The sequence below is a fragment of the Dermochelys coriacea genome, chromosome 6 (assembly GCF_009764565.3).
Source record: "Dermochelys coriacea isolate rDerCor1 chromosome 6, rDerCor1.pri.v4, whole genome shotgun sequence".
NCBI lineage: Eukaryota > Metazoa > Chordata > Testudines > Dermochelyidae > Dermochelys > Dermochelys coriacea.
Window position 1 is genome coordinate 14,105,585 of NC_050073.1, and position 11,044 is coordinate 14,116,628.

Consider the following 11,044-nt stretch of genomic DNA (forward strand, 5'->3'; position numbering starts at 1 on the left):
TGGTTTGATTACTTCCCCAGCGGGAGCCGTCCAGTGCATGAAGTGTGAAAGAATTTCATCTTTACTGCTGGGTTAGGAACCAGAGCTGATGCTGAAGCACATGGGGGGAAACGGGTTAGGATATCATCCTGTTCAGTGGCATGGCACTGGCCAACGTTTCCTGCTGTGGAGTGAGGTGAACCCGGCCCCTTGCCCTCATAGTGCACCTCGCCAACTGTGTAATGATTCACCTGAGAGGAGCAATTCCCTCCTCCTCCCTGCAGGCCATCCGCTGACACCCCAAAGCATGTGCACCCTTTTCTCAGCTTAGATGGCTGTTCTGGCTATTTGGAGCCAGAGCACCAAAGCTGAGGTCCAGAACCAAATTTTCCAAGTGTTCAAGTGTTTGATTCTGGTGTTGGCTCAGGCCCAGCTCAGTTCATTAAGAGTCCTTGACTTCTTAAAAGCAGTGAAAATATTTGTCTCATTGACCTCCACAAGGTGAGGTGAAATAGCGTTTCCTTTTCTGCGTCTAGATTCACTGGCAGACCCTCAGCTGGTGTGGGTCAGCATTTACACCAGTGAGAATCCAGCCCTCTGCCTTTTGATTTAATCAATGTGACCCCTGTTTCTCCCAGTATGGGGCAAGGTAGCAAGGAGAATAGGGGGACGTGATCAGGGTTTCCCTCTGCTTCTGCTACCATTGATGACAGTTAGATGTCATCTTCATGTGTGACATCCATCTTTCTGAGGTACTTATGTGGCTTCCGCACTGTATTATCTGAGCCCCTCATAGCCCTCCATGTAGTTATCCATGCCACACCCCTGTGAGGTAGAGAAGTGCTATTTTCCCCATCTGCAAGAATTGAGACACAGAGACTAAGACCTTGTCTACACTTACAGCTTAGGTCGACATAGCTAAGGCTCTGAGGGAGGTGAAAAGTCCACCCCCTTGAGCACTGTAGCTCTGCCACCCTAAGTCCCCAGTGTAGGTTGATAAAAGACTGCTTCTGTCAACCTAGCTACTGTCACTTGGGAGGTGAAGTTACTACAGCTTTTTCCCATTGTCACGCACATCTACGCTGGGGGCTACAGTAACCCAGCCACCCCATAGTATGGACAAACTCTCTGTGAGTTTCCCATGGTCACACAGGCAGTTTGGAGCAGAGAATTGAACCCAGGTCTCCTGAGTCCCAATGCTCGCCTCTAACCACTAGGCCAGTCTCTGTAGGCTATAACTACTCTGGCTAGTTTCTGCTCTCATTCAGGGAAAAACTTTCCCTGCCAGAGAGTTATTTCTCCTTCCCCTCTTGTCTGTGAATGAGTCATTTCTGCTGACGTTTGCTGTTGGGTGACGGTGCCTTACGTGCCCTACAGGCAGTTGACTCGGTGGGAGAGATCTTGCTGTCTCTTAGTTACCTACCCACAGCGGAGAGGCTAACGGTCGTTGTGGTTAAAGCCAAAAACCTCGTGTGGACCAACAGCAAAATGACAGCAGGTGAGTGCGAGGCCATGAAAGAGCAGCTCCCACCAGAGGCCAGCTGTGTGCAGCTCTGCCCTGCGGCTTTCCCTGCTAGCACGGCTGCCCAGAGTGCATCTCTGCTGCATTAGTGCTGGAAGTGCTGCAGTGAGTCCAGGCACTTCACGCCTGTTAAATCAGCTGTAGCTCTGGGGAGCTCAGACGAGAAGCCCAGAACTTGAGCTCCAAAACCTCAGGCCTCTTGCCCTTGAGTCAAGGAGATCATGTAGAGCTGCTAGCGATGGCAGTTGTTGTTTACTGTTTGTAGTATGATAGTCCCGAATAGAGACTGGGCCCCATTGCACTAGCACTGCACTTAATCTCTGTATTGCTCAGCCACTAGGAGGCAGCATTGCTCACAGGCACTGTTTTTCTGTTGCCTCATTATAGTCACCAAGGGTCCCGTAGTTAAATGGGAAGGGCCTGTTCTGCCACTGGTGAATGGGGAGTTTATTCAAGTCACCCCCAGGCATACTAACAGGTTACATTATGTATTATTGCGGTAGTGCCTCGTAGCCCCAGTCATGGACCAGGACCTCCTGTGCTAGGTGCTGTACAACCACAGAGCAAACAGATGGTCCCTGTCCCAAAGAGCTAATGCAGAGCTAACTTGTGGGGGGGGGGTCACGTTCTTCCCCTCCCCCGATATCTGCCTTTCATTTAGCAACAGCTTCTATTCAGAGATTTTCAAAATGTGGGGTGTCCCCCGCTAGGGATGAACATCCAGGGAGGCGAGCAGCGATGCCAGCCCTGCATGAAAGGGCTCCATCCCCTGACTCACCTCAGCCAGAAGCCCCGCTTGTCAGCTTATCTCAAGTCCGGCAACCCCCACGCTTCGAGAGCTGGGCTCCATCCTTGTTAGTAGTGGCCAACACTGTCACCTGCTCTGTGGCGCCCCATGCCCCTCCCTCCAGCCCCTGCCCACCTCACCTCACCGGGACAGGGGCGGCATCTCCAGGCTGGGGCCAGCACCACCTGCACCGAAATGCTGTCCACTGGCCCGGGACAGGCGTTTGCAATGTCAACGCTTTCCTAAACTTGGTTGCGGTTTCTCTGCTTGAGGCAGCGCGTGGTCGGCACTGGGGTGGGGTTCAGGATGCAGCGCGCTAGCCGCTGTGGGGCTGGCTGGGAGCAGTGGGGCCACGGGGCACAAAGGTGGTGGAGAGAGAGGGGCTCGCCAAGGCTGCCAGAGGGGGCAGGGCAAATGGGTAGGAACATGTCATTCCTCCCTGTTCCTTCCCATGCCCCTCAGTCACTCCCACCCCTCGCCCTGCAGAGGCAATGCATGGAGAAGTCGTGTGTCCCCCCATAACCTTTAAATTGTGGGCCCCCCCATCACCAGTTACACGTCATCTCTGAGCTACTGTGCATATACACCTTTTCCCTGACGTTCAATGCTCCCTGCGCTCACTCAGCATTGTCTCTGCTTATGGGTGGAGGACAGTTGCCGAATGATGGTCCTTTGCTTCCCATTGTCCAAACAGATCCTTTCGTCAAAGTGTACTTGCTTCAGGACAGGAGGAAGATCAGCAAGAAGAAGACAGCTGTGAAGAGAGACGAGACAAATCCGGTGTTTAACGAGGCCATGATTTTCTCAGTGCCCGCAATCGTCCTACAGGTGAGAACTTCCCAGTCAAGGGCAGACTGAAGAGTTATAACTTTTTTTTTTTTTTTTTTTTAAAGCCAGAAAACTTTATACTGTTCATGAGATCCACCCAAACCTGCCTCTTGGGTCTACCCAACAGGGTGCGTTCAAGACTGCACCTTCCCTCCTCCCCCACATCAAGGAAATGACAGTACACCAGGGCCTGGGTATGTAACTAGAACTGCAGACTGAGCTGTAAATCTTCACTCCTCCTTAGCCTGACATTTACAGCTTTTATGAAATCTCCCAGAGTTTGACTGCTGCTTATTTCAGGGAAGAGATTTGGGCAGTGAGTTCCCTGGTGCAAATCAGAGACATTAAAATTAAATCCTGCAGCTGAAACAGGAGGGCCAATGGCTGAGATCTAACCAGGATCACTGCACGGCCTGGAAGCAGAGAGTAATTTCATTTAGCAAGTCAGTGGCTAATAAATGTGTCTGAAGGAGACACCTTCAAAGGACAGATAATAAGGTGGAAGGTTTCTTCAGTGGCATGGAAACAAGAAAGAGCCTATTAAGGGATGGTTGCCATAACAACATCTCCAGGGGTCTCCTGTTTCTCCCACCGTGAGGGTGATAGCACTGAGATCAAGGAGAACTGGACAAAGAGAAGGGAAATGAATGTGTCAGTGATAATGGCTAGAGCAGCAGTGAGTGAAAGCTAGATCTGTAGCGTATCAATCTGCAGGTGCGGATGAAACACACTTGAGCCTTTTCAAAGCAACCAGGAGAGGAAATCTCAGAAAATCAGCTTCAATAAGTCCAAGGACTCAGGAGACAGGAAGGGTGGATCAGTGGTTAAGGGGCTAGGCTGCTGCTCAGGAAAACCAGGTGCAGTTCTGTGCACCGCCACAGATTTTCTATGTGACCTTGGGCAAGTCGCTTAGTCTCTCTGTGCCATTTCAGTACCCCATCTGTAAAATGGCAATAATAGCACTTCCCACCACCCAGTGGTGCTGTAAGGTTAAGTACATGAAAGATTGGGAGGTACTGCAGTGATGGGGCTATACAAGTACCTAAGATGGATGGGCAGAGATGCAGTCCCTGATGACTGGGAAGAAGCAAACCTGGGACTGGAGCTCCATGTAGGGAAGGGAATACAGGAAATTGCCCTCTGCTTAGTCTGACGTCCATCCATGTAAACGATTCCAGCCTGTAACAAGGGAATTTGTGGTTGAACATTTAGGAGAGATGGGCTTTTTGAATGAACGTAGGCCACGCCAAACAAATGGAATAGCTGGGTCTATAGCTCACTGACTGAGGAGGCAATTGTCTTCCGCGGGCCATGGCTCTGGAGCAAAGGCAGCAGGCAGAAGCCTCAGCAGGCAAAGGGAGTGCCACCTCTCTGAGTGTCACACCCCTGTAGCATCAGGGACCTGGCTAAATACCAAGGCATGAATCAGAAATGTGCTGATTAGAACTGGATGGAAATTTCCCACCAAAACTTTTTTTCAGTGGAAAATGCTTTTTTCAACCAAAGTAGAAGTTCTCATGAAAAACTTACATTTTGATCCAAAGGTTTTGTTTATTGACTTCCCCCCCACCACCACCAACATTTCCAGTGGGGGAGGAACCCACTTGCTCCCACTTTTTCCTCCCCTTTTTTTCCCCAAGGGGTAAAAGACTTTTAAAAAAGTGAAAGCAAGTTATATTTTTCCTACCATAATGATGTGTTGTTTAAAACTTCACAACCAGGGGAAAATAAAACCCAATTAACAAAAAGTTTCAAGCAAAATTAAAGATGCTTGTTTTGAAATGTTCATATAATACACACCATCGTTTTCTGACCCGCTCTGTCTAGTGCTGATGGACAGAGCCTAATTTTGCATGGTAAGTAGAGATAGGCCCAAGCTGTACATCATAGTTCCAGATCTAAACTGCTCCAGAACTCAATATCCAGGCTGTTTCATTCACACACATCTTTCATGACAAGGCTTTCAAAGAGAGGAGCTGCTGGGGTCATTTCTAGGGCCCCCGTTAAAGTCAACGAGCGCTGAGGATGCTCAGCACCTCCCAGCAGCATCAGGCTCCTTGTGGGTGAAAGTCTCTCGGCTGTATCCTGAAAGGTGCTGAGTTCCTGCTACCCTGTGTGATATCAGTCGGCGTGATGCACTATGAGCTGGTCCTCGGCTGCTCTCAGGTTTTGGCCGGGTTGAAAAGCAGTTGTAGATCTAGAGGAGGATTTCTACAAAGGGGAATTTAATAGACAGCCAGCACTGACAGATATTATTCAGCTGGAACTCTCTTCCACCCAGCCCCCTACATGAACAGAACTGCACTGGCTTTGTGCTGGAGCTCCCTAAGTAGGAAGAAGTAGTGCTGGGCTTGCTGTTTCCATCTTGAGTTTAAGGGGAGGGTCATTTCTCTCCAAGCCCTACTCAGCAAGAGACTCTGTGGGAAGAATCCTGTTGACTTCAGGTCCCCTGTATGTTCCTGGCAGCTGGCTGGGGTGTGAGAGAATGTGCCATGCACTCGTCTCTGCAATTCGTTTGTAATCACTGACTGTTTTGGAAGTAGTGTGGGATGTAATGAAAAGCAGGGCTGGGTCGCTAAACTAACCAGATTTCAGAGTAGCAGCCGTGTTAGTCTGTATTCGCAAAAAGAAAAGGAGTACTTGTGGCACCTTAGAGACTAACAAATTTATTAGAGCATAAGCTTTCGTGAGCTACAGCTCACTTCATCGGATGCATTTGGTGGAATCTCTCCTCTGTTTTTTCCACCAAATGCATCCGATGAAGTGAGCTGTAGCTCACGAAAGCTTATGCTCTAATAAATTTGTTAGTCTCTAAGGTGCCACAAGTACTCCTTTTCTTTAAACTAACCAGAGTAATCTCCACTTTGCATGCAGGCTCACATGGAGCCAATTGCATTGCTCAGCTCATGCGAGAAAGGGGCTGCTGTGTACTCAGTACACAAGGGAAATATTCCTTGGGCTGAGGTCTGAGTTACACTCTCCAGTGCTAATTATTCATAATGCTGACCCCTTAGGCATTAACCAAAGCTATCCTAGCCACTAGTATTAAAGTTGGCTTTCACTCTGCAACGGCTCTGTGTATACATGGTTCCCAGTCCCACAGCAGATCAGCCTCCTCTGTGTATCCAGACTCTGATCTGCTGACTTGAGTGGCAACAATAAGGCTTATTATGGCTTTTTACACAGAGCCAGCACTCCCATGGGAGACTATTCCACCTTGTGTGTTGTTGGCAGAATTATTTATTATATTCCAGAGACAAGGTGGGGGAGGTAATATCCTTTATTGGACCAACTTCCGTTGGTGAGAGAGACAAGCTTTCGGGCTTACACAGAGCCCTTCTTAGGTCTGGGCTGAAGCGGGAAGTGAGAGTGAGTCTAATTGATGGCACAGACACCCTGTGCTAGCGTAAGTTTCCCCAGCTTGTACTCCCCTAGAATCCAATGGACTTTTCTATCAGTTTGGCCCCTTAAGTCTCATAAGGACCTACTCTCAGGAGATTTTGGAGACTCTGTGCTTTCAGGGATACCTCACTCATGATACTTGACCCTTGCCTTTCACTACCATCAGGCACCAAATTGTGCTTAGATTGCAGTGGGCTCTTTGGGGCAGGGACTCTATTTTTGTTCTGTGTTTGTACAGTGCCTCGCACAATAGGTCCTGTGACCGGGGCTCCGAGGTGCTACCTCAGTACAAATAAATAAATAAATGCCATGGGACATAAGTAATGTTTCCTGTGCCCCTCCAGGATCTGTCTCTCCGGGTGACGGTGGCAGAGTGTTGCGAAGATGGGAGAGCTGAAAACATTGGCCATGTCATCATTGGCCCATCGGCCAGCGGCATGGGCATCACGCACTGGAACCAGATGTTGGCCACCTTAAGGAAGCCGGTGTCCATGTGGCACCCAGTTCTACGAAACTAAGGGCAAAGTTACACTCTGCGAGTATCTTGCATGGTGCCTAGACTTCCCATAAGCAAATATTCTTGGCAAATGGACAGTGGTACGTGAGACATAAACTATTTTTCTAAATGTTCTTCACAAGTTCCATTTAGTAAGAAGGAGCAGCAGGGGAAGTCACTGAATCAGATCCTTGAGGAAGCTTCAGTGGACTAAAACCTGAGAGAAGAAGCAACTCGTGTGATTATGCGCAGAAGTAGTTTCCGGGCAAACACTTCCTTCCTAGCACTTCCTTTCCAGTGACACCGGCTTGGGAGTCCCATTATCCCTAATTGTTTGTGATTTTATTTTCCAGTGAATGTTACACAGCAGAGCATGGTCTGTTTACTGACTTAAGGGGGTTAGGGGTAAATTTGTGATCTCGCACCCACGGTGGGCTTAGCCCCACTGATTGTCAACACAGTGCCTGGGGGGAGTTTAGCCACATGGATTTTCATCTACATGATGGCCAGGCTGGCATTTAACCACTGGGTGTTTTCAGTGCAGGGTCCAAAGAGAAATTTATGGTTTTAATACAGTGCTGCCCTAACAATAGTGCCCTCTCCAAAAGGCGTCCTTTGGTTCCTCCTCTGGATGGCTCCCCGTTAAAAACTTGAGTTCAGGCAGAGTGAGCAGCTTCATAAATAATGGGTGCTTATCTTTCTTGTCCGATTACTGGACATTCTGAGCTAAACTGTGAGCAGAGGGAATACAAATGTTGACATTTTTAATAAAGGAGCAGTCTTTTTTAAAAAAGAAAGCTATTTCTCAATGCATAATATGAACCTAAAGGAGAGTTCCTTTAGGAAGAACTCATACTGCACTTTACCATTTCAATGAAACCAGCCTTTTCCACAGCCCATTCTCTCAAAGGCTCGATTCTGCAGTCAGTAGAAGTTGAGGGCCCTCAGCATCTTGGACACTTGGATTTTGGGGGCCTCCATGTTTGAGGTTGGCTGAAATTCTTCAAATTTCAATTAAAATGTCATCAAAATCTGACTGGGGAAAAATGGAGATGGTGGTGGAATTTGATAACGTTGGTGACTCCTGTTTTTTTGACCAACTATGGAACAGGGTGAAATGTTTTGAATTTCAAATGCCAACCAGAAAAGTGGGGAAAGTGTCTACTTACAAAACTACTGATTTATTTTTCCCCCCTCCTGTTTTCCAGCCAATTCCAGAGCCCAACGTGAGACACATTGGTGCCAATTTCCAGAGCTCCTGAGGTTCTGCAGACCTTCAGCTGAGATTGTGGGTGCTCAGCACCTCTGGAAGCCAGGCCCACAGGGTCTCGTACTGGGAACCCAACAGTGTAGACCTCAGTTTTTATTCAGTTGCCACTTAAAGGTCAAGTTTAGCACGTGCCAGCTAATCCCAGCCTCAACTCAGCCACTCCTCCTAGTGAAATAAACCTAGTGTTTCCAGCTATCACAGTTGTCGCAAATCTCATGATTTTTGGTGTTTTCCGTAAAGCCCCAGCACTTGGAATCCTGTAGTTACTTGCTAATCTCACTTAAAACAAAAACAACAAACAATGAAGTGTCTAGCCCTCGTGATAATGGAGAAAAGCTTGAAAGCATGAGCCCTCAGGGCTCAAATGCCACAAGCAAATGTAAAGAGCCCCAATTTTTTTATTTGTATAAAATGTCATGTTATTTCAGCCAATCTCGTGATTTTTGGGGTGGGCGCCTGATTCTCAGTTTTGAATTTAGGGATTGGCAAAAGTTCAGTCTCTTTGGGGACAATTGGTGTTTGTTTCAGGGCAGTGTAAAAACTGAGTGAGACTCTTCAGAAGAACCAGCTGCTGCTGAAAGCTGTGAAGGTGGAATGCAAACCCATTACAGGAGACATTTCCTGCCGTCTTTGAACTTGAAAAAGCCGTCAAGAACCAAAATCAGTGCTCTGTTGTGATGGGCTTTCCAGGAAATGAAGGGAGAGATTACTTAATAGAGGGGAAATAAAACCAGTCAGCTGTTTAATTCTACCTCTGTCCAACCAAATGGCATGGGGTGGGGGTGGGTGTTGGCTTCAGCATCTGGGCAGAACCATTAAAAGCAGGCACAGCTGATTGCAGCCAGGGATGGTTTCTTTAAAGCAGTTGTGGTCAGGCTACACCCTGTACCCTGCTGGGGAGGGACACCCAAGCTAGTAGAAGGAGAGGTGAGCAAAGAAATGGCGTGTATTTTCTTTGCTACCTGGAAGACTTCGCAGTGAGGATTCAGACAAGACGTGGGGGGTCTCTCAGACTGCAGCTCTGCTGGGTGCTGCCATGTCTTGGTAGGTATGAAGCTATTAGCAGGGTTCCCCCTGCTCCAGAATGCATGGTTAGCCTCCAGGGCTGGAGCATGCTCATTGCTTATGGGAGGGGAGACCCAAATATCAGTGGGCTCTGGGGAACCCCCATTTCCCCTCATCTTACCTGTGTAGGTGCAAGGCAACTTATGGACCTCACTGAAATACCCTGCAGGTTTCCTGGGTTCTAATGCAGCAGCATCTACTTGCTTGAGGGCAACCCCAAGCTTCCTGGGCACACAGTGCCATTGGGCAGCAGGCACTGGGCGAGAGCATACTGCGTACCCAGTGCCACTTCCCCAGCAAGGGGGCTTCCCCTTTGCTAGAGAAACATGCTTGTTTTCAGTGTGAATCACCCTTGTCAAATGCCTCAATCAAACGGTGAGGCAGTCTGTCAAGTCCAACAATTGCAGCTTTGGGAACATGAGACTAACTTTTCAGTTCCAGCAGCTTCCCACATCGCTAGTCAAAGGGCATGGGGCGAGGGGAGGCCTGTTCCTTAGCACTGGGTTCTGGGCTTGGCCCTGTGTCAAACTCTTCCCTCCTGCTCGCAAATGTTCTTCACAAATTGTTAGGATAAAATTGACGTTGGCTTTGAACTTTGTTGGCTATCGGGGCCTGATTAAAGGCTGACTTCAGTGGGCTTTGGTTCAGGTGTAATATTCCCCCTGTCTTGATTCAGACAAAGGTTAAAAGTCTTTTTATTTACATGGCCTAGTGTCCCAATTGTAGCTCCCTTTATGATGGAAGCAGAGCAAGGATGGTCTTATGATTAAGGCTCTGGCCCAAGCCTTAGGAGAAGGGGCTTTAGCCCTGGCTCTGATACAGGCGTATACACGGTATTGGGCTATCACTCAGACTGCACCATTACTGGATGTCTTTTTAAGAGCTATGCTGGAGTCCAGCCACCAAGTTATTAATGCGGAACTCACTGGGTGAGATCCCGTGGGCTGTGTGATACAGGAGGCCAGAAAAGATGATCACAATGCTCCCTTCTGGCCTTAAAATGTGTCTGTTGCAAATGTCCTTCCCATAGCATCAGATCCCTTTGGGAGCACAAGGCCAGGGCCGAAATGCTTTTGGCTGCAGGCTGTGATAATGCTCGGCCAAAAAAGAATGAAAACGTTAATGGTATTATGGGACTGACCAAAAAATAAAAAAGCAACAATGGCTGTAGTTAAAATTGGTACTTTGAATGCTTAATATTCTGCTCTCTCCACGCCATTGTTTTGTCAGCATTCCATCATAGCAGAGTAGAGCAACATGCCAGCAGGGGGGGGGGTCGGGGGGTTCTATGAAAAGTGTATCTAGCATCATGCCATAGCTGTGCTATGTATTTCAATGGTTATGTTATCACTTTAAAGACCTGTCAGCCTCAGTGTATCGCACCTGCCCTTCATTCCAGCTGAAAGATAAATAAACAGTGAGGAAACTTGGCAAATGACTTCATGCAGAGTTGTTTTCTTTGGCGCTCTGGAGCTAAAAACTGTCCATGATTGTAAAGTGTGCAGGGTTGTGTGAGAGGATGAACATAGGCAGGGGACCTCAGTTTCCCCATCCTTAAAAGGGGGACAATCTCCTTCCCACGAGAGGTTGTGAGCCCAACTTCATTAGTGTCTGTAACACACTGTGGATAAAAGGCATTGCAGATGAGCAGAGTCTTAATTATTTTCGTCTTGGTTTGAATGTCCCCCTTTAAAA

The 11,044-nt window shown here is 48.1% G+C and overlaps 1 protein-coding gene across 2 annotated transcripts in view; it reads left to right on the plus strand.

Moving 5' to 3' along the window:
* The window catches only part of SYT12 (synaptotagmin 12), a 58,542-nt gene extending 47,750 nt beyond the window's left edge, over nt 1-10,792 (plus strand). For both annotated transcript variants that reach the window (XM_038407908.2, XM_038407909.2), the window contains 3 exons: nt 1,357-1,477; nt 2,983-3,116; nt 6,863-10,792. In XM_038407908.2, coding sequence (XP_038263836.1) covers nt 1,357-1,477; nt 2,983-3,116; nt 6,863-7,036 — 429 coding nt within the window. In that variant the 3' untranslated portion in view covers nt 7,037-10,792. The remainder of the gene's footprint in view (nt 1-1,356; nt 1,478-2,982; nt 3,117-6,862) is intronic.
* Nucleotides 10,793-11,044: the final 252 nt, after the last annotated feature.